Source organism: Brachyistius frenatus, unplaced genomic scaffold (genome assembly GCF_029030835.1).
Source record: "Brachyistius frenatus isolate BFR_SWC_R1_liver_20210118 unplaced genomic scaffold, ASM2903083v1 Contig_124, whole genome shotgun sequence".
Taxonomy (NCBI): domain Eukaryota; kingdom Metazoa; phylum Chordata; class Actinopteri; family Embiotocidae; genus Brachyistius; species Brachyistius frenatus.
In genome coordinates this window covers 692,383-716,164 of record NW_027210723.1, presented here as the reverse complement: position 1 = coordinate 716,164, position 23,782 = coordinate 692,383, and the positions used below count along the sequence as shown (strand labels likewise).

The 23,782-nt window shown below is 37.2% G+C and overlaps 1 protein-coding gene across 1 annotated transcript in view; it reads left to right on the top strand.

Moving 5' to 3' along the window:
* The window catches only part of eys (eyes shut homolog), a 138,021-nt gene that overhangs the window by 21,065 nt on the left and 93,174 nt on the right, over positions 1 to 23,782 (top strand). Inside the window, exons 11-21 of the mRNA XM_069713923.1 lie at positions 1,685 to 1,789; positions 7,961 to 8,083; positions 10,413 to 10,526; positions 12,556 to 12,678; positions 13,418 to 13,531; positions 14,121 to 14,354; positions 15,818 to 15,940; positions 16,043 to 16,156; positions 17,535 to 17,648; positions 19,064 to 19,177; positions 22,415 to 22,612. Coding sequence (XP_069570024.1) covers positions 1,685 to 1,789; positions 7,961 to 8,083; positions 10,413 to 10,526; positions 12,556 to 12,678; positions 13,418 to 13,531; positions 14,121 to 14,354; positions 15,818 to 15,940; positions 16,043 to 16,156; positions 17,535 to 17,648; positions 19,064 to 19,177; positions 22,415 to 22,612 — 1,476 coding nt within the window. The remainder of the gene's footprint in view (positions 1 to 1,684; positions 1,790 to 7,960; positions 8,084 to 10,412; positions 10,527 to 12,555; positions 12,679 to 13,417; positions 13,532 to 14,120; positions 14,355 to 15,817; positions 15,941 to 16,042; positions 16,157 to 17,534; positions 17,649 to 19,063; positions 19,178 to 22,414; positions 22,613 to 23,782) is intronic.

The following is a 23,782-nucleotide window of genomic DNA, read 5'->3' as shown; positions in this document are numbered from 1 at the left end:
CAGGATTTAAAGTAGGTTTTAGAGTTTAAATGTTAAGGTGGTGAAACTAAAATATGCAGCATTCAAAGAGAACTGTCATCATAATTTGTGATCAGTGCAGTTTTCAAATTGAAATTTCATAAATATCAATGATCAGGCCACATATGCAAGATGACTTACATATGATGGAGGTATATGATCAGTCTAAATGACTAAACACACATACTGACATATATGATGAGTGGGGATAAGTAACATTCTCTGATAGTGTTGGGAAAGTGATAGTTTTGTATAAATCAGTACTGAATATATGACAACTACAATTATAGTGACAGACAAATCCAATTTTTGATACATTTTATTGCAATGATATACTGTATAACAGGGGTCGCCAACCTTTTTTCCTCTGAGAGGTACATTGACAAATTGAAAGTCTTAGAGAGCCACTCATGTTTAGTAACATTTATTTATGTAGCTGAGCTCCACTCAAACCAACTGGATAAGCTTCTTTTATGTTAACAATAACAAATCGATACTCAACACACACATTTTGTATCACAACAGCTGAAATTCAACAGCATGTGCCTGATTTTTTTTCTGTATGCATCTCTGTTCTGTTTATACAATTACACAGATGTTTCCTTAATGCATACTGTCGTGCACACAACTCTTGTGTGGGCAAACTGGATTGTAAAGGGTCAAATAAAGTGCTCTAATCTAATTTAACCAGGAAAATCCAGTGTTTCATCTTTGTTTGGGACCTCCTTCCATGAGCTACTGGTAGCGAGCGAGTTACAGGTTGGAGGACCCCTGCTATATAATACTCATTGTCCCCAAATTACATGCAAATACAGAGTTCTAATTGGATAATTTTGTATATTTACAATAGTTTGGCTAATACTTACACATTACCATTAACCAGTTATATTGCATAATCAATCTGAGCCCTGAGTGATGTGAATGATTAAAATGGACAGTGGCAAGGTGTGTGTACACCGGTGATATTCAGTACTGGTTCAGTATCATAGCAGTGTGTAGGATAAAATTTGTCCTGTAGATTATATTTAGGTTGGAGGTACAGTCAGCCGCTACCTTCCAGTGCATGATTAACAGAGTGCTCGGTATGAGGTCATGATGGTGAAAGTACAATTACCTTTGGTGTAGACAGCAGTACAGATAGAAGAGTAATGCCGGAGGATGTCAGGCTGTTAGTTCTCTGAGCTCTCTGACACATAGAGAACTAAGAGGTCGAAAATATTGCCAGAGGCCAAACCTAGTGGAGCTTTAAATTTGTCAGTAAAATCTTCAATAAATTCCATATATAACTCTTGCCCCGAGGATACTAAAACTGAGTTTGCACCATTTATACATACATACAGGCTGCAACATGCTTATCATATAATCATTCAATCATATTATGAGCAAAAAGAGTCAGAAGTAATCAGCTGCCTCATTAAATGAAATAATGTATTTAATTAACCAGGTGCTGGTTTATTGAAGACATGATTTGAAAACAATAAACAGAAATTTGTGCTGTGTATGTTTTGAACGTTGTGGTAATAAATATTATTGACATATTGGAGCTTCACCACAAAAGATAAAGATAAGTCCAACAGTGAAGCAAAATCATTAATAGAAATATGTTTTACACTACATTTCCTGCAACATTAATATAGTTAATTTTTTCTCCTCCTTCATCCTGCAGGAAGAACCTGCTCTGAGAATGTAAATGATTGTTGGTCGCAGCCTTGTCTAAATGGAGGCTCGTGTATGGATCTGATAAATGACTACATTTGTCACTGTCGTCTTGGTAAGTACCATCTACTCGTGTATTATTGAGCATGTTTACAAAAATATCATGCTATTAATTTTCTGTATACGGTACCTTGGGAATACATGAAAAGTTTATTTCTCATACAATTACAAACAACTTGTTTGTTTTCTATGAGGATTTTTCACTTTTTTTTTTTAAGCTGCTCTTCCAAAGATAGCAAAGAAAGGACTTATAATTCACAATAGTCTTGAAAGTTTGAAGGCAGGCTCTTAAAGTGGCTCTGCATGAAGCAAATAGAAGTAATAAATCTGTGTTAAGGATTAGGGGCATAAAGCAAAGAAAAAAAGTTTTGTTTTTCACAACTTATTTTCTTTTAGAATCAAGGTTAAAATCATTGTCGTTAGACCCTTTAAAGAAAAACACAGTTGTTGCTTTTTACCTTGTTAAGCACTGATGCATGCAAACATGACTTCCCTGCTTTAATTCAACTTAAATTTAGCTGACAGCTTGTCATTTAATCAAGTGACAGCTTGTTTTACAAATTCATACATATTTGACATTTATTCAGAGCACATGTTCCAGAAAGAATCCATAATCAGTCCATTATAGAGCAAGGTGTTGTACTGCTTTGTGTTTGGTTGATTTTTACTATGCCCTCTGGTAATAAAATACTTAATCACTACTTGATTGCACAAGTCAGAATGCAGCAGCCAGCCCACTTGGCATTACAAGTCCAATGTCACATTCAATTGTAAACAGACGCAATCCAAAGAACAGGATTTACAGACAAATATTTGAGAAATAAAACCCACAAAACATAGGTGTTGACAGGATGTGGAAATATACTCACTGGCTTTGGGCAGTTGTTCAGTTTCAGGAAATTATTTTCTTACATATTCCACAAAGGCAGAAGAACGGCACAGAACCGTTACTCTTTTGGAAGTCTATTTTGTTCTTACGTATCAAGTGATTAGATTTCAGCGGTCAAAGGTCAAGGTCACTTTGACTTCATGTTGGCCTATTCTTGTAAATGTGATATCTCAGGAACACCCTGATGGATTATCTTCAAATTTGGCAACAACTTTTGTTTGTAGTAAAGGATGAACTAATGGGATTTTGGTGGCCAAAGGTCAACAGGTCACTTTTACCTCAAATAACACTTTTGTGGCTGTAACTCAATAATTCACAAGATAATTATGACAATTTCCCACATATATTTCATATGATAAAAAAAATTGCTGACATTTTAAATTCAAAAGGTCAAAGGTCAACTTCACTGTGACATCATAATGCTCTGCAAAAACCCTTTTCTGTCCCCTATTTAACACCATCATCAGGAACAGAAGGGGAGATTGTGACCATATTTAACATTTAGTCGGATACTGAATTGGTGATACTAATCTTCAGTGTCCACCTTGGAACTGTTCGGTTGAAGATGTGTGGGAAGCATCCATGTCTTAGAAATTGTCGCATCTTTGCAGCAACATCTATAGTTAAAGCATTTTCTACCGTCAATCAGCTTTATTGACAAATATGTCAGCAGTACATACATTATATAAGTCTGGACTGATATGGATTTAAACAACTTGACAGACTGTCCGAGGCATACCACCAGGAGGAGGTAATTCTTGTTTTTTTCCTCCTTTAATTCGAAGTGCCTTTCCTTTAGCCAAATATGCCTCTAATTCACTGGACAGCAAATCAGCACAAATATAACTTGAAACATGCCCAGTGTCTGTTATATGGTGGGTTTTTATGACATCACGGACACAGCAAATGCATCTCTAAGTAATCTGCTCAAATCAGATTTGGTCAAAAACAGAGCACCAATGTGTGAGTAAAGCTTCCATTACTGTTTTCATTTCCGCAGCAGATTTATAGACAGGTGGTTTTGATCATTTTATCCTTCCAGGAATTCAATTAGATAAATGGTACATCACGTTTACATGCTTCTTTCTACAGAAAGCTCACACAAAGAAATGGTAAAAAAATACACATTTTCTTAACCTATGCTCAGACCCTCTTCTGCCACCATTTCCTGTTTGCAGCTACAGTATATTATGTTCCTGTTTTTCAGTTTTACTTGCGTTGTTGTTTAAAACTATTCCAGAAATACACTAGAAATACACAAGCAATTGGGGATTATTCAGCAAAGTTTGCCCACCGCTCTACCTTTTTTTATTTTAGTCACAGAAAGAAACAAATATTTATTCTGCATTAAGATCTGCATAAAAACGCAGATGTGCTAGTTAGCTGATGGCAGCCATAGTTCCCAAGTCCTGTTATGACTGTGTCAGACTCCTGATTTATAATGTTTCTTTTGTGTCACTTATCGTGACTATAAAATGTATCTTAATGATCTAAGCAGAGGGTTCAAAAGGCATGATGCAATTGCATTTAGGGTGTACAAATCCACTTTTGCTAGTTGAACAGTAGATAATGTGAAAGCAAATTGAAGTGCATGGTTCAAAGAGCTTGTACTTCGTCACTCAGTTAGTAATGGGTGTCTTAAGTGTAACATGAACTAGACTAATCCGAGTAGCATCTAACATTTACTTCAAAAGCCTGGTGTGCTTGCACCTTGGCAGATTGCTGTTATAAAGGCGGATTTGCCAAGTAGTAGGAAAAAGGTATCTTTAATGCTCTTAAACTAATAGTAAAATAATGTGCCATTGATTAAAACCAGGTTTTTGATGGTCAGTCGCGCAATCGCTTTCCGCTGCCTCAAGATGGCGATTCGGCAACAATGCGCTGGACCACACCTCATTTTAAGATCAACACTCGGATAGACACAAGTACACTGCATCTGGAAAGTATTCACAGCGCTTCACTTTTTCTACATTTTGTTATGTTACAGCCTTATTCCAAAATGGATTAAATTTATTTTTTTTCTCAAAATTCTACACACAATACCCCATAATGATAATGTGAAAAAAGTTTGTTTAAAATCTTTGCAAATCTAATAAAAATAAAGAACGAAAATATAACATACATAAGTATTCACAGCCTTTGCTCAATACTTTGTTGAAGCACCTTTGGCAGCAATTACAGCCTCTAGTCTTTTTGAGTATGATGCTACAAGCTTGGCACCTGTTTTGGGGCAGTTTCTCCCATTCTTCTTTGCAGGACCTCTCAAGCTCCATCAGGTTGGATGGGGAGCGTCAGTGCACAGCCATTTTCAGATCTCTCCAGAGATGTTCAATTGGGTTCAAGTCTGAGCTCTGGCTGGGCCACTCAAGGACATTCACAGAGTTGTCCTGAAGCCACTCCTTTGTTATCTTGGCTGTGTGCTTCGGGTCGTTGTCCTGTTAGAAGATGAACCTTTTTCCCAGTCTGAGGTCCAGAGCGCTCTGGAGCAGGTTTTCATCAAGGACATCTCTGTACATTGCTGCATTCATCTTTCCCTCCATCCTGACTAGTCTCCCAGTTCCTGCTGCTGAAAAACACCCCCACAGCATGATGCTGCCACCACCATGCTTCACTGTAGGGATGGTATTGGCCAGGTGATGAGCGGTGCCTGGCTTCCTCCAGACATGACGCTTGGCATTCATTCAGACCAAAGAGTTCAATCTTTGTTTAATCAGACTAGATAATTTAGTTTCTCATGGTCTGACAGTCCTTCAGGTGCCTTTTGGCAAACTCCAGGCAGATTGTCATGAGCCTTTTACTGAGGAGTGGCTTCCGTCTGGCCACTCTACCATACAGGCCTGCTTGGTGGAGTGCTGCAGAGATGGTTGTCCTTCTGGAAGGTTCTCCGCTCTTCACAGAGCAATGCTGGAGCTCTGTCAGAGTGACCATCAGGTTCTTGGTCACCTCCCTCACTAAGGCCCTTCTCCCCCGATCGCTCAGTTTGGCTGGGCGGCCAACTCTAGGAAGAGTCCTGGTGGTTCCAAACTTCTTTCATTTACAGATTATGGAGGCCACTGTGCTCATTGGGACCTTCAATGCTGCAGACATTTTTCTGTACCCTTCCCCAGATCTGTGCCTCGATACCAATCCTGTCTTGGAGGTCTATAGATAATTCCTTGGACTTCATGGCTTGGTTTGTGCTCTGACATGCACTGTCAACTGTAGGACCTTATATAGACAGGTGTGTGCCTTTCCAAATCATGTCCAATCAACTGAATTTACCACAGGTGGACTCCAATCAAGTTGTAGAAACATCTGAAGGATGATCAGTGGAAACAGGATGCACCTGAGCTCAATTTTGAGTGTCATGGCAAAGGCTGTGAATACTTATGTACATGTGATTTTTCTTGTTTTTTATTTTTAATAGATTTGCAAAAAATTCATAAAACAACTTTTTTCACGTTATCATTGTGGGGTATTGTGTGTAAAGGAAAAAAAATGAATTTAATCTGTTTTGGAATAAGGCTGTAACATAACAAAATGTGGAAAAAGTGAAGCGCTGTGAATACTTTCCGGATGCACTGTACTTATGATATTTAAACAATGTGGGCACTTGAAGGGAAAAATACAACTGCATCGGTCTGAAACAAAACAAAGACGTGGATTTAATATAGAGACCCAAATTTTGCAGTGTGATTTACATGTACATGTTATGTAACAGTGTATTACGACTGCAAATTCACATATTCGGCAAAAATATTTTATACAAGACAACAGATAATACTAATTTCAAAGCAATACCAAAAAATGTATAACACTGTCACTTGACTTGTTCACTGACTTCTCCAATCAAGTTATATCCCACATTTAGCAAAAATAAGATGAAATTTAGAAGGACTAGTCAAGAGTATTACAAAATATGCTTAGGCACAATGAACATGACCTGAATGTATTTTTCTTAAATTGAGGCATCCACAAAAAAAGGGCAAATGATGGCATTATTAGAATTTAATCTGAGCTAAAACAAACTTAACACTCCTTCGTTGGCACATTACATTACTTTACCAAATTTCACGGAATTTGTATAGTATTTACCTCACTAACTATTGTGCAGACCAATATGGAAGGCCAAAAGCATAACCCGTTTGGTGGAGGTAATGAACTACACTAGCTAAATCCAGGTTTCATAATCATACATGAGGAATTGGCTTTCATGAATTTCACAAAACATTATAGTGTGGCTTGTTATCGGGAATTCTGAGATAAAGTGAAAAACAGGGTTCCACTTTTCTGCCTTTCTTTCTTGCAGTAGAGTCTGACTGAGCCACTAGTAGGTGTCAGATAGAATAGGGAGTCCCATTTGGAGATGGTGACACTGTAAATGTGACATTCCTTCATGCAACATTAACCTTAGAGTGAATTGCATGCACAATTGGTTATTAAACACGTCTGAAACACTCCGTTGGAGGCAATAGCTGTTCATTAACTAGTCAAGGCAATACATAATATGAAGGGAAAAGGGTAGTTGCAAGGTCATCAAACATCTAGATAGATGTGTTGATGTAAAGGAGGCTGCTCTGCATTCATGTTACAATGTAAAGAAAGTGTAGTATACTTCCAGCTAAATGTACCGCATAATCTAACCTAACTGTTGTCCTATGTCTATGTTCAGGTCTTGATAAAAGAGATGTGCATTAGGAAGTGATGTTGCAAATATATTTCTTTGCCAGTCAGTAAGACCTACTTCACAGATAGAGACTGTATGTGGACATGGGCACTCTGTTCCTGTTTAGAGCCATCTAGTTTAAGATGGTTTTCATGAGCGAATGAGATTTAGCTATTGCAAACACAAAGTAATTAAAGCAAAATTTTAAATATTGGTCTTTATGTTTCTGTACTTACATAAGCACAGGTGTGAAATCAGTGAAAAAACAAACCAATTATTTTTAGGAATCTCCATTTAAGTCATCATTATTTGTTCAAACACATGTAATGAGTATCATCACACCATCTATCTGTGCTTTATTTACAACAATAGATATTGACATTGGTATCTATCAGTGGCATGCAGATGTGCATTTGGTGGGGCAGATAAATGTGATATAGATCAGTCTTGTATGGTAGGTCTCTGTCAATGATTCACTCAATTAGCATACTGCATAGCAGGTAGATTGCAAGAGGAAGAATCAATACGCCCATTAATCTGCTAAAGAAAAGGTGTCATTACCCAATAAAACACACGGCCATAAAGATGTGTTGCTCACTGCGTGTGACTGTTACTTTATGAGTTTAGCCCTTGCTGCTTGTTTTCCAAGGTTTTGCTAAATTCTACTTTTGCATTGTTAAATTTCATTTCAGGATTCAAGGGGAAAGATTGCTCAGTGGATATTGACCTTTGCTCATTTGGAATATGCGGTGAACATACATTAATATGCACCGAGAACAAGGATGGACAGAATGTCTCCTGCGCCTGTGAAAGAGGTGAGCAAGGCCTATAACAGGGTGGGAAATGAGCACGTGGTGAGATTGAGAATGAGTGAATTTCTCATGCTTAGCGGCTTTCACAAAGTCAAGTTGCCCGTACTGAAGGAATATGGACATGTTTATCTGTCTGCAAATTCACCTTTTTTTTTATTTTAATTAGGTCAAGACTGCAGACAAGTCCTTTCTTAAGTTCTACATGTGTAACAAAGTCCTCTTACTACACCATAAAATATCCCAATAATGATGTATAGCTTTTGCACTTCCTAACCAATCTGAAAATCTTTTACGCATTCACAAAAAAATAATTTGAGGATTCCTACCAATAACCCTTCCTGTGTTCCAAACCGCAAGCTATTTCTTTTTACTTTTAGTACGTACTGCAGCTACCCTTACAAAGTATGTACTGTTGCATGCAGTATGCATATAATTAGGACATACTACTTCATCTAAAAAAATGCACCTTGAACTTTGACCCTCTTGGCCATTGCGGTCCGCATGCTGGCCTGCATACTGCCAAATGCAACCAGATGTAGTAGGACATTCTGGTACTTTTGCCATACTTCATTTAAAGTACTATGTATTGGGACATACTAAATCTTTTTCTGGCATACTAAATAGTGTGGTAGTATGGATATTGCAACGCACAGATAGTTTTGTTTTTGTGTCAGTCAGATCCTTTTGAGTCCTCTCCTCGAGGATGACAGCGTTATCACAGCAGTTTCTGCCAGGAGTGACAGGGATAACCCAGAAGTAAGCGGAAGAGGCTTGACCTGGTAGATACTCTGAAGCTTGCCAGGGGTACACAGGTTTCAAAGTCTTGCAAGTCAAAGCTGTACATGCTGTGACTGACAGAGTCAGTATAGTGCAACGTGTACATGAACTAGAGCTGATGCAAGTTATTTCTGGTTGCAGTTACGGTACTTGAAATCAAAATGTTTTGCTTGACATACCAATCATAATTCGGTTGACACGACTCCACAGCGGCACTAGCACCTCTTTTCAAATGAATGGCTATTACATAGAAGTTCATGCAACCCAATCAAAAACCGTAACTTCATTACTCCTGTTGCATTTTGGCTCGGCGGATGTCAAAGTGAAGGATTGTGAGTGATTTCTTATGTAAATGAAAGCAACCTGCGGTGAGCTGCTCTCTCCAGATCACTTCTCAAGGGCAAACTGCAAGATGCTGTCTTGTCTAGATGCTTCAGGTCGACAGGCTTGGCATCCATATAATCGAATGCTTGCCAACCTAAGGTGCAGCAAAACACGTTACTTACACCCTCCCTCACTTTACTGCATATCCCACGCTGTCAACGTGTCGACCTAGTATTTTGTACATATTCTGCATTTACATGAAATCACTTCCCTGACCTGGCTTGCTATGAAAGTTGGTGAGGATATTACTCCAAGATGTTTAAACTCCCTTAATAGTATTATTTCAAACCCAGAAGTAATTTTTTAAGAGCAATGTTGTTTTGGTTTTTATTAGCATTATTGCATAGAAAGAGCTTATTTTTGCCTGAATTATTTAAGCTCCATCATTTGCTTCATTAAAAGCTCTTCTTGGCATTAGACAGTTTTTGTCGTGCGGCAGGTTTTCGCAATGCAGCAGTTGTTTGTGTTTGGCTTCGTTTTTGGTTTTTTTGGATAACGCCACTGTCTTTATTTTGCAGGAAAACTGCTTATTCTGCAGTAAGACCGATTCTGTGTCTCTTCTTTTTATATTCATTTTCCCCCACTTTCTAAGTGTGAAGAGCATCTCCAGACCCTTATGCTTTCTTTAGTCTCGGTCTGACTATGTGCAACATTCCCATTGTACACAACACATGCTCTATAGTTGGTCGGTGTAAAGTTAACCCACATACAGCCTGTGTAGCACCAGCAGTAATGTGCCTTAAACACTGCCATGTTTCTTCTCTAATGGCCTGTGTGTGCTGTGTGTGCTGTGAGTGCTGTGTGTGCTGTGTGTGCTGTGGTGCTGCTTGAGCTGCGAGTGCGTTTACACATGTGCACTGATGCATGTTATTTGTTTCATGTGGTTCTCTTTGTGTATAGATTGATTTGATCTTAAAAATCACTGGATTTGGCTTGTTTAATGCAATAAATCAGAAGGGCAATGACTGGCTCTTATTAAACATGATTAAATGATCCAGTGAGCTGAGTCTGCATGTGCCCAGCAAGCTCTTTGAATCAATACAAGCTTTGAAAACCAGCTTTTGTTTGTGAAAACAAAGTCATGCTGATCCTAATTGGCTGAGGAATGACACGGGGTGAAAAGGATTCCAATAACAGTGCTTTTTTTTGTTCTTTTTGATATGTGCTGCAGGGTTTGGCGGGTCTTTTTGTGAAGTAAATCTCAATGACTGCGAGTCGAAGCCATGTCAGAATGGTGGTATTTGTGTGGATGGCATTGACCTGTATCAGTGCTTGTGCTCAGAGGGTAAGTTGCAATGCAATTATATCCCCCACTAGTCAAAATGATACGATTATGTGGGTAATTCAGACCTTTGTTGGTTTTTAAGTGTGCAACCAAGTGATTCCAGCCCTGAAGTTATAACCCTGGTTCAAATGAAAAAGCTATTCAAAAACACTTTAACACTCATTCTTTTTCTGTTCCACTGTTTAGAAGTTGTTGTTTTTTTTTTATTCCTGTGGATAAATGTCCTTTCCATTGCAGCTCCAAGTCAAATCATGGAATAAGGCCTTCAATTTGTTGCTGGAGCTCTACAACTATACATGGGAAAAAATTATCCAGACAAAAAAATATATTTTTCACAAAGCTCTTACCTTCCCATCTGAGAAAAAAAACACTGATTGTTAATATGGTTATAAATAACATTTGATCTGTACAGGACAAAGCGGGTATGGATAATGGATGGGTGGAGTACTGGCAACATTTAAATTTCTATACCAATGTTTACTGTAAAAATGACCACGGTAGCCTATTCAACTCAACACAACTCGGTATTATTTGTTTAACACCTTTTATAAAATGAAGCACTCAAAATTATTTCACAGAGAAAGATACAAACAAATAAAAAAAACTTTTAAAGAATGCAAAAAAAAACCCAACGTTTTCTCATTCAACTTGCCCAACCCCAGTTCTACAATTAACAAGATCATTATTATTCCCTGGAACTAAAATACAATATCTTACCTTAGAGTTTTTTAAGAAGGAGTTACATTTTTAATAATTTCAACAATTACAATAGAAATTTGAATGACCTCAAACCACTTTCTCCGACACTCTCCACTTAGGAACACATTATTGAACAAAATCCATTGAAACTCATGTATCAGAACAGTCAAACATTACATTTAGTAATAATAAGGTTATTACTCCTAAATTGAGAGATGTATTGCATTCAGTACAGTCTATTACTTATGTGTTGTCTCAGTTTGGTTAAGAATATTGTTGGCCTTTATCTTTTTATTCGCCCGACTCCATGTATGTGATGCGATCTTAATATTAGTACAGCCACTTGCCCTGTAGTGTTGACAGTTGTAATCAAACACATCAGGTGTTTTCTTCTGAGCTCAACTTGAACCCAAAAGTACGAACTAATCTGTAATCTTGCTTATTTGGAATGAAAATCAACAAAAGTTTTTTTTTTTTTTGTTGTTTTTTTTTTATCATTTGATGAAAAATTGCTAACTTTACTAATGATGATTTTGTCATGTGTCCTGTGGCTTGCGGTTCCACTTGTAACGAGAACAAATATTTGCTGATCTGTCAGATGACTTGAAATCATTCCATCAGAAATTGTCACTTGCATCATTAGTTTTAAGAAGAAATAATTCGCTGCAATTTTTCCAATAATTTCTTGGTCCAGTTGACATCTTACCTGTGAGATATACCTCTGATTAAACCTTGACTGAGGGTGAAACCTGTTATGCATTTTTAATGAAGTCAGGATAATTGTCAAATTTTATGACTTGGAGAGAGCTGGAAATTGGTTCCACGGTCAGTTTGAAAAATGATGAGAATTTGACCTGCACCGATGGTGCTGATAGCCAAGCATTAGTCATGGGCCTCCTGTAGCTGCAGTGTGTGACAGTGCTAATGATCGTCATTTTGTAGCGTGACCATACGGTGGAATACATTTATGGGGACTAAAATGGCCGAAATTGGCACCACTCACATTCACTTGATGACTTTAACCTTTTACTTTTAAAATACCAAATGTGCTGATATAACTTATAATCAATCACCATGAAAAAATATTAATCAGACAGGCACACAGAGAAAAAAAAATTGTCCTCAAACACAGACTGGTGCAGTCTAGTCTCCACCATATGTACTTGTTAGCTTGTAATGGGCTTGCAGTGAAAAGTCATGTAAAATTTCACGACAGCTTTAAATTGCTTTTGGGTGTAATTTGATACTAATTAGTATCTTTTCAAGTCTGCTGTTTACTGACATTCGCACACCGTCCCTGATGATATTTATTTTTTTCTCATCATACCAGGGTTTGGGGGGTTGAACTGTGAAATCAACTATGATGAATGTGTCCATGGATACTGCACAAATAATTCCACATGTATTGACCTGGTTGCAGACTATGAATGCATCTGTCCTTCAGGCTTTGCCGGTGAGTTATCTTTGTTATCGTTTTCATAACAGTCCTTAATAAATATAGTGCAGATTGATGACTGTTAAGCAATGCAAACCCTCAAAGTGTCCCCACGTGTAATGTAAGAGCTCGTTCACTAATTTCAGAATGACTGCAGCTGATTGAGGATGAACACATCACTGTTTCTTCTCCGGTACAAAAGGACATTTAACAAGTGTTTATCCAAAATATTGTACATTGTATCTTTCACAAAGCACATATGCAGTATAATTCAAGTTAAAAAAAAAAAAAAGCCAAAATTCATCTAATAGATTGTATATTCATTTTTATTTTGTCTCCTGTTATTATGGTTTGAATAGAACCTTTATTGTATCCATCACCCACATATATTTGTTAAGATGTAGCAGCAAGGAAAATTCTAAAACAATTTTTTTGTACTTTCACATTTTGAGCAAACTGAAAACTACACTGAATAAACTGTGGGCGCCTTTGGCTTTGAGAAGAAACTGTGATAGACACTGAAAGTAGAAAGACATGGCAGTTGTACAGCAGGATCACTTCTACTGGCTCCATTACTAAACACACGCACACCTCCTATCATGCTGGCTCATGTCACATTAATGGTTGTTCCTCTCTGCAGTCAAACCCAATTTGTGCACGTTATTGAAACATGTCATTATGTTGGCGGTGCGATCTTTTTCCTTAGTTTGTGTTTATCATTATGAACATACATTAACAATCTTTATTTACCTTCCAGGTAAGAACTGCTCCACATCTATCTCTGCATGTACATCAGATCTGAAGTTCTGCAAAAATGGAGGAACCTGCTCCCACAACTTAGCTTTGGAAATTCAATGTGTTTGCCCTCCAGGTAATAAACAATCTGTTTACACAGTGGATTTGTATGAATTTGTTAAATGTAATCTTTATTTTGATATATGGCAAAGCTTAGGTTTTGCTATTTAGCCATTGCTATAGTAATTCATCTAAAAATATAGATATTTAATAGTGTGTTCAAGGAAAATAATACCAAGCAAGGTAACCATTGAAACTACAGTGTGCCATGCGCTCTTGCTTAACTGTACATCAATCCCGTTTGTTAATTTAGTCTTTAATGGATGTGAAAACATTTTAGTGTTGTTGATTCCTGGGGATTCAGCTTTTACTATGCAGTGATTACCATTAGAAATCCATAAATGAGTTACAATGGGTGAAAAAAGAAAACACTTCACAGTGTTTTCTCTCTAATGTTGGTTATGTACTGTAACTGAAATCCCTCCTTGGTTTTAGTGCTTTATGATCTGGCTGGGTGAATTATGTAAATCAGGGGGGACAAAAAACACTGGAAACGAGAGCATTACATGAAATTATAATTCATGATTTTGCCAGATGTGGGAAAGCATGAGGATACTGTACACAGCACAGCACATCAATCATGCCTTTGATCCTACCTCTTACAGGATATCATGGCAAAGACTGCTCCTTGTCTGTGAGCCAATGTGTGTCAAATCCTTGCGACCCTGAGGGGACTCTCCTCTGTGAAGAGCTGGAAAGTGTTCATAGATGTGTGTGTCGACACGGGTACACTGGGCCGCACTGCAAAACACCTATAAACCACTGTGTTGATGGCCTGTGTCAACAAAGTTCAGTGTGTGTGGCTCTACCGAGAGGGTTCAAGTGTGATTGTTTGCCAGGTAGGTTCACCGTTCAGCAGGGGAATGTTTCAGATGGAGGCATTTCCTCGAATGAATCGTGTACACAGCAGACACACTCCCAGCCTGATGCTTTCACTTGTTCAGCTTTCTTCTCTGTGGGAGTCTAATCTCTTTGGCCTTAAGCAACAACACGTAACAGCCTTATGAGATGTGTAAGTCAGGGCTGTGTTCATCAGGTTGTGAGCTGACTTCAAAGCAGTGATGATGCTAAGAATATCTGTTTGCCCATTTTTGATCCATGAGTTTTCTGGTAGTGTTTTGTCAATGAATAGTTTACTATCAGGAAAAATACACTGTTATTAAATACCCTTTTACTCGTATATGACAGGGGACCTAATATTTTCAATGTGAAAGATTGTTACATTTAGAAAATTGATTATTACCAGTATAATACAATTTTATTGTAAAAGGCATATTAATTCACACATAATAAGCTTTGTAAATATAGTACTTAACAAAACTGACCATGACTAGCATGATAATTACACTGATAAACTATGGTAGAAATATTAGGATAATAATTGATAAAACAGTATTTTATAATAAATTGCAGAAAACTACCATGCCACTAACCCTAACACTAACCCGAACCCGAACCCGCAATAACCAAATTTAGTAATTACCAACTCTGCCAAGTTCCTTATTAGTTTACTAGAAGTGAACAGTGTGTAAGGCATTGATTGTTCAGTGGTCATTAGGACCAATATGAAGTGTGTTTTTCTTATTAGAAAGCAAAACCAGAGCCGGAGGACACTGACCTACCCGAGAGTCAACCTAATTCCTCGTGATATAAAATTGCATAAGGGGGTTGCCCCTCCTACAAAACTTCCCATCGATGTGTCTTTTCACAAAATTCGGCAACCTCCTTTTCATCTCATCATTCTTAGAACATTTAAATAAGGAGACTGAGCTGCTCTGCAAATTCTGGCAGTCATGGAAGGTGCATTTGTGGGACGAAGGCATAGCCAGCTAGCAAGCTATAGGCCGTAGTGGGTGTAGTAAGCAGGAGAGCCACCGCTACTCATGTGCACCACCTCTTGTTATTAGCTGAGGGGTCATGCCAAATATGGCTCCAGTTTGTTATCCAGCCATGATTTCTGGCTCACCAACAAAAGTCCTGAACACAAAAATAATGAAAAATAACTCGACGTACAACATAGTTCACAGTCTTCTCACAGGTTTCCAGACATTATTTTCTAACATCTAACGTCATATGTTTAGAACGTAATCTCTGAATTTACTTTACAAAGGCTTTAACTGTAAACCTGAATACTTAAGCGTTTAAATTGTTTTTCTTAATTAATAATACAATGAGTGTCTTATCATTACTGCAGTTATTAAGGACTAATCATTACTAGAGATTTTTACAAAGCAGTGTTATAAAGTGTTATAAATATCTGAAATGGAGAAATCCTAAAGAACATCTTGTCCTCTCTCTGCAGGTTTAACAGGCCAGTTCTGTGAAATAAACATTGACGACTGTGAAGAAGAGCCATGTGGAGTCCTGAGTATTTGTAAGGATACTCTGAATGGCTACAAATGCTTCTGTGCTCCTGGATTTATTGGTAAGTGAAAGCTATCTTGAAGTTATTCTGTCTGAGTTAAAGTGACATTTTATTCACAGTGGCAATTTATCAACATGTTGTGCTGTTCTCTTACTTTCTCAGGAAATAACTGTGAGATTGAAGTGAATGAATGTCTCAGCCAGCCTTGTCAAAATGGAGGCTCCTGCGTAGATGAGCTCAACTCATTCAGCTGTCAGTGTCCTCTTGGGATCACAGGTATTTTATATTCTTTACAACTGCTCAAATGTCTGAGTGGAATCTAAATAATACTCTTAAATGTGTGTGTGTGAGTTGTGCTTAAATTAATTGAAAAGTGTTTATTTTAATGACTTTAATAAATTAATTTAAGATAAACTATATAGAGCATGAATTTCTCTAGTAAATGTCATAGCAATATGATAAATATGCAGGAAAATATATTCTAGCGAAAGTATTTGATTCACTAAAATCGTTTAAAAAAAAAAATCCTCTTCATAGAACATAAATGTTCATCTGAAATTTAATCTAGGAAACACTCAGTGAACTATTTTGTAAAATACCAACCAAATGACCATCTAAACTGTATTCCTAATTGTTGTTGCGATTAGAACAAAAGATGTAATGTGATTTCAAAAAAAATGTCCCCACTTTTCTGGTGATGTGTTTAATAGCATGTGCAAAATTAAACATGTTTTTAAAGACTTTGTGTTTGTTATCAATAATCTGAGAAGGAAAACTGATATGAGCAGTATGTAACCGAGCAAACTCTCTGCTCTATTTAATTAGGGAAATTATGTAAATCTTCGGATGTTCCCAGAGTCTTGAAGAGAGTTTAAATTATTTTTGGCAACACTGACCGTCCGTATAGAAAACAAGATGACCCGAGTGTGTCAACACTTAGCTCACGCAAACCTTCAGGCCAGATCCACGAGAGGCGACGAGGTTATAGAACAAGCAATTTCCCTTCTAGTGTTGCAAGAGCAGCACCAATAGCACGCTGTAATTACAGGGAATGTTGTTGTAATTCAAAGACCCAATACACTTTGGCATTTCACACTATATAATACAGCCTACTCTAAAGCTTACAGTTAGTGTAAATGTGTGAAATGGTGATAATGCAAAAAAAAAAAAAACATCTTGAAGCTTAGTTTAAACTGAGGATGTTCTTTTCTAATCTGCTTTGTATTTTCTAAGAAAACAAGGAGGAAACACCAAGAGAATAATCTATTTGAACTTGGTGTGTCAGATACCATTTAAAGTAAATACAAAATAAATGTGAATCCGCTGCACATTCCTTCAACAGAAAATATCCAAGGATGTGTTATTTTTTTTTCTTTTAATGGCGCAGTAAATTATTTACCTTTTAATTCTTTGATATCTGGATTTAAAGTCCTTATTTGTTAAATATTTGAAACAAAATATCACTCTCCAATAGATTTTGGTAGGGTAACAGTATAATCTAGTTTTTCCAATAGTGTTGCAGGGTGAGCATGTGTTCTTCTGAACTACAACCAAGAAATTCAACAGTCACCAAATTCCTGAGTTTTGTCGCCAAATGCAACATACTTTGCCAATTCGAGGCCACTGCTTCTTTTGAATTGTCCTTTTCTTACAGGCAACTACTGTGAAGTCAACATAAACGAGTGCATATCGTCTCCCTGTCTGCACAATGCCACCTGTGTTGATGTTGTTCATGGCTATGAATGTGTCTGCATGCCTGGCTTTACAGGTTAGTGAATGCACTTGAGGTGATTGCACATGATTCAGGTGAGGAATAGCTTTGTTTCATAAAGCTTACATTTTATATGAACCTGTGTGGATGACATCCTACATGTGTTGGAAGATATAGAATAAAATCATTATCTATTTTTGTATCACAATAAGTCCAGAAAGCATGTCAGAGGTTTAACAAATATCAGACTTTATAGAGTAAGGCCAACACAAATATGTAATGGCTCTGATGTAGGACTACATTATATAATATAAGTTGTGTTCACAATCCATTTAAACATATAACCATATTCTTAACAAGACTGAGGGTCAACAACAATTCTAATGGCACAACAGTGATTTCAGCTAGGTGCTCAATGAGCATGCTAGCATGCTTTAGATGTTTCGAGGACATATTTTGCATTGTCACGCTTTTAGTTTAGCGAGTCAGCATGGTGCCATTTACAAATTACCAGCAGTAATGTCTAAAAAGAATCACACTGCAGTCTTACCACTACCTACATACACTGGATGTGAAAAATAGTTGTTTTCCTTGTTGTGTTCTTCGTATGTCCTCAATTAAAACGGCACATTCAGACAACCATATCTTTATTTATGAATTATGTTTTGTTGTTGCAACAGGTACATTTTCAAAGTGAAGTCAGCAGTAATCAAAATAATAGTCTGATACTTGCAGACATTTTGAAGTCTTGGAGAATAATTTTTCTCTCGATATGTGGTGCTGCAGTGCCCGGTGTTTACAGCAAAGAGAACTCTAGATTAAACCAAAGATAAGAAGATTTCCACCCTTTAAAGTCAAATGCAGAAATGGCTTTTGAACTGTTCCCTAACAATTGCTAATAATTCCCACAGAGCAGGATTCACAGTGCATTACCGACGATAGAGGTGGGTGCAGTGCTGAATCTTAAGATCACAAAGGACCTTTTTTCCCCTGTTTATAAAAAAAAAAAATGTCTTACGGATAATACGTTGAGGAAAACTTTTTTGAAGGTTTAGAAATTGTATCTGAAAAGGAATGAGGATGTTCTTTGCTGTTCTGTATCTACCTTGCTGCAGCCCCCTCTCGGGTATTATAGCTGTATTCAGCACTTTGGTGCACCATCATCAGCTTTTCCATTCTCTGCGTGTATGGTATTAAAGTCTGCATCCTTCAAAATAGTAATTTACCAAAAAAAAACATGAACCTAGCTATTTCAGGTTTGTGTTGTTTATCTAAGACATTTAACTACTGTTTATAATTAGATAAAAGATCTGTCATGGGAAGAAGCCTGTAGCAGTGAAGACAATAGTGCAAGAAAGACCAGCTTCTTTTTTGATTTAGCTAACTGTTAAAGTGACAGGTTTATTTGTCAAACATTTCTGTTGGTCACACTTTGGTATAATTTATTTTATTTGTGTTTCTCTCTGTTAAAGGTGCAAAATGTGAACTTGACATTGATGAGTGTGCTCCATCTCCCTGCAAGAATGGAGCCACTTGCATTGACCGGCCTGGTAATTACTTCTGCCAGTGTGTGGCTCCATTTAAAGGTAATGAGCACTGAGGGAATGGGGACAGAAAGCAAAGTTAATTAACTTCACATACTATTATTTTCACCTGTCTGAACTCACTTCACATGTCTCAACAAAATTAGTACATCTTCATTTTCTACCTGCAGTTAAATAAAGAAAACTTGAGCAATTAGGCGGATGTAAGCCTTGTTCGATGCTTCTGCCACACAAGCGACAACTTCCATCCTTAAGTCTGAGAACAACTTGTGTCACTATCAGCGATTATCAATGCAAATTGGTGTAAATAAAAAAGCTGATGAGTGATATCAGGTATTGGATGATTTTACCAACATTGCAAGACTTCTTCTTCTTATTATTTTTTTTTTAAATAAATGGTGAAATGGTGAAAAGCTAAAACCAAATTTAATGAATGATCACTGATGAGGCGGCTGTGGCTCAGATGGTAGAGTGGATTGCCCACTAATCAGATTGGAAGTTTGATCCTCCTATCCACATGCCTAAGTGTCCTTGGGCAAGACACCTGTACCATGGTGGGTTTGCTGCCAGTGGTGTGTGAATGGGAAATAGCACAAAGTACTTTGAGACTGCAAAGATGATAAATCACTGCCTACCATGAATATAGATTATTTAATTATAGCCATTACTTGTTAAATAATGTTAAGAATCTATATTTTTCCATTTTAATTGTTGTTATTTGTGATAATAATAATAGTATATTGTAATGCACATTATGTAATCATAAAGTAGATTATATTTTAATATAATGAATCAACAAAGCCCGTCTATATTTCATCGATATGTGAACCTAAATCTAATTTGAAAGTTTGGTATATAATAAAAAGTACTTTAGTTATAAATGTTTTACATGTCTTACATAACATGTTTTATCTATCTAGTGAAAGTAGATAACAGTGTAACGCTACTACTCCACCTGTACCTATATAAAACATTGTTTTAAATAAAATAATGATAATAGTTGTAATAATCTTACATAAACTAGATCTTTTTTTTTTTTTTTTTTTTAATGATATTGAGTTATTGGCATAACTGGGTTTATTTTGGTAAATATTTTAGTTTGCTAGTTATGATTTAAACGGAGACACAAGCTGCCGTTATTAAAGACCCACTGTTTACTGTGCATGATGGAGGAGGGGCTCTACCATATAGCTTAAAGAGCTGTTGGTACATGCAATTCTATTTGTGGTATTTCAAAGAAATACAAAACCATGAATCATTAATAAATGTGAAATGCATTCATCTAGCCAGACCCATTCTAGACACACTCATCCTAACAAACCAAGCAACCAGTCAAGAGGGGCCTTGGTCAAAACCCAAGGACCACTCTGACAGATCTAATGAGCTCATTGGCTGCGAGATCTTCCTGGAAGGACAACAGTCATGGCAGTACTTCACAAATCCAGGCTTTACTGCAGAGCGGCCAGAAGGAAATGATTCCTGAAAAAGGCACATAGAATTTACAAAAAGGTACTTCAAAGACACTCTGATAGCATAAAGAAAAAAATGCAGAGCTCTGACGAAAATGAAAATGGAAGTCTTCAGCTGTAATTCAAAGGGTTGTAGAAAGTAATGCAGAAATGAGGCACAGCTGATTACCCATGTAACACCATTTCTACTGTAAAGTGTGCTCATGGCCCCTTCACGATATGGTGGCTTTGCACTGCCAAAGATATAAGAAACTCTACAGTACATAAAACCAAATAGTGACGTAAACTCTGAGACGGTATCAGCCTATTGTTCAATGAAGAGTCTATAGAAGTTGACGCTTCATTGTTAAAGCAACAAAGCAAATTGCGTAATGTTATATACCATACGTATCGTAATAACCATGTTTGCCATGCAATAGAAAAGTAATTCATCCACTTTACAATTAAAACTCAGTGTGAGTCATAATCTGCAGATGTATCTGTAGCAGAAGATTTCAGCTTATTTAATGTTTTTATCAAGGCATTGCTTCATGGAGCTTTAATATCGCTCACTTACACAATGAACAAATGAGTATTTTCAAATCATCAACAATTGAACAATAATACTCCTAACACTTCTTTCCCTAGTAAAGAAGCTATTGCTTAGTTATGTATCAATGAAAAACAATACTGATGTTTACCACTTACTGTGTAACTGACAAGCTGAATGTTTGCAACTTTTGCAATATCAAAGTCATTATTTCCAGTATACTTTTGTGTAATAAGCTGACATAGTCAGAACATAACTTTTTGAACTTCTTTCTTTAACAACTCGTGGGTCAACCAGCTGAGGCTTCTGCTGGCTCAGCCGAAAGCCATAGTGTGCCTTACATATAGTTTGATCAAAGCATTTGGATTCAGCAGTTTCTCTACAAATAAGAAACTGATTTCACTTAAATTTGTACTGATTGAATATTCCCCAAAAAAAATTTTCATGTGAATATTTTACAGAAATGATCTGAGGTAGGACACATAACCATTGTGTAATGTCTAGTTTTGCATGTTTTTGTAACATTCAACATTTTTATTTTGTGATTGATATTCTGCACTTTGTTAAGATAATTTGTGCATGCATGTCTTTTTTCCTTTTTATTTCTGAACTTTTTTCTTACTTTTCAGCAGCTGTTTGCTTCATGCATGACCTGTCTTTAATGATGTGTTGCACTTTAATTTGCCTGGGCAGTTCTCATAGTTTTCTAAAACAAAGTGACAGTTAAGTGACACAAAAACAGTGCAAATGGTAATATTCAGTGGCACATTAGTAATGAATGTGACTGATAGGCAGACACAGGTGCGCTTTTATTAGTAGTTTTAAATCAGCATGGAGCATGACTGCATGGACTGAGTCTATTTATTTGGTAATTGTTTTGGAGCAAGCACAAAAATGTATTTCCTTATGTATTATATTTTAGGTAGTGTAATAACATCCATCGTTTCTTTTTGGATGTTCAGCCTCGGAAATGGAGTGTTGGTATATTTGTGAGGATAATTGCAGAGTGGAAATTATAGTATTCACAAATAAATGTTCTATTAAGCAACAAAATGCATCAGCTCCTGCTGGTGCACTTTTAAGACCTCTCATTTGTCCTTCTGTCGATTGTCTCTGTTCAATAAGTAAGCTTGACACAGCATGTAATCTACCACAAGGACAGGTTCAAGGAAACAAGGGGTTCATCTTTAATATCGCCAGCTCTGCAGTTGCATTGCATTTCTACAGAGATTCTTGTCTGCAGGATGGACGGTTAACGTGTGTTTCTTTGTCTCACTGCAGGTCATAATTGTGAGTTCTTACCCTGTGAGGCCAGTAATCCCTGCGAGAATGGTGCAGTGTGTGTGGAAGAGTTGGATCAGGACCATTTCCCTTTGGGTTTCCGCTGTCACTGTCGCCGGGGCTTCACGGGCCCCCGCTGTGAAATCAATGTGGATGAGTGCAGTTCCAGCCCCTGTTTTCACGGCTTCTGCTATGATGGTAAGAAACAGCTTACCTCGCCAACATTCTTAATAACAGGCAGTCAAGATGGAAGCATAGCTTCATACATGCACACACACACACACACACACACACACACACACACACACACACACACACACACACACACACACACACACACACACACACACACACACACACACACACACACACACACACACACACACACACACTGGATATGTCTAATTTGCTTTTGCTCACTTACAGTCTAACAGGCAGTTTTGAAATGGGTCACCATTGCAGCTAATATGAGAGTAGAGTCATCCATAATGATGTGTGTCTTGGACATTGCTTGCTGGAGTACACTTAATTAGTGCCTTAACGTGGCTGTAAAATGAAATCAATTAAGCATCAATTTTGTGTTATAATTTGAATAATGGATGATGAATGACACAATTTGTGTGGTTAATCTGATTTCACCCATATGTATTTTTTTATCTCTGGCATAAGTGATTCAAAAACTCATTGATGAAAATAAAATAATAAAAAAACGGATTAAGACAATAACAAATAAAGATTATTTTAAATAATAATAATAGTTATGGAATTTGTATCACCCATTGGTCAATGTTTATTGGTTATTGGTTAATTTGTCCTCATATTTACTGTGAAGGATATTAAGTAAAAACTGCATACATTCTCATGATAAAAAAAATTACATGCATTGCATGCACTGTAAACTAGTTGAGCAGAAAATATTGTTTTCTTTAAATATTTTTGCTTTCCACCCTTCATGTCAGCTCTGAAATCCTGCCAATGTTTTTTCAACTGGCTTATGCTATAATAAAACAGTGATGGCAGTGGATCGCTATCTAAGTGGATCACTGGGATCGCTATCCGTCCCTCGCAGTCCTACTGTAAGCATTGACCAGCTGTGTTGACCAATCTTGAGCGCAGCCAGATCACCTTAGGTTAGTGAGGCAGGCCTCAAGGACCTATTGGCCAGCACTCGGCAGCAACCAGCCAGCCACCAGGGACAGCATTGCATAGCCACAGTGGCTGAGATGAGTAATGCTGCTGCCACCCAGGACCTAAAGCATTTAATGAGAGTAATAGCATCTACACGCACCAAGACAGAGTGACAGCATAGATTACGTGGTAAATCTTTGGGATAATGAAGAATCCTGGGACCCTGACTGGGGAAGTAAT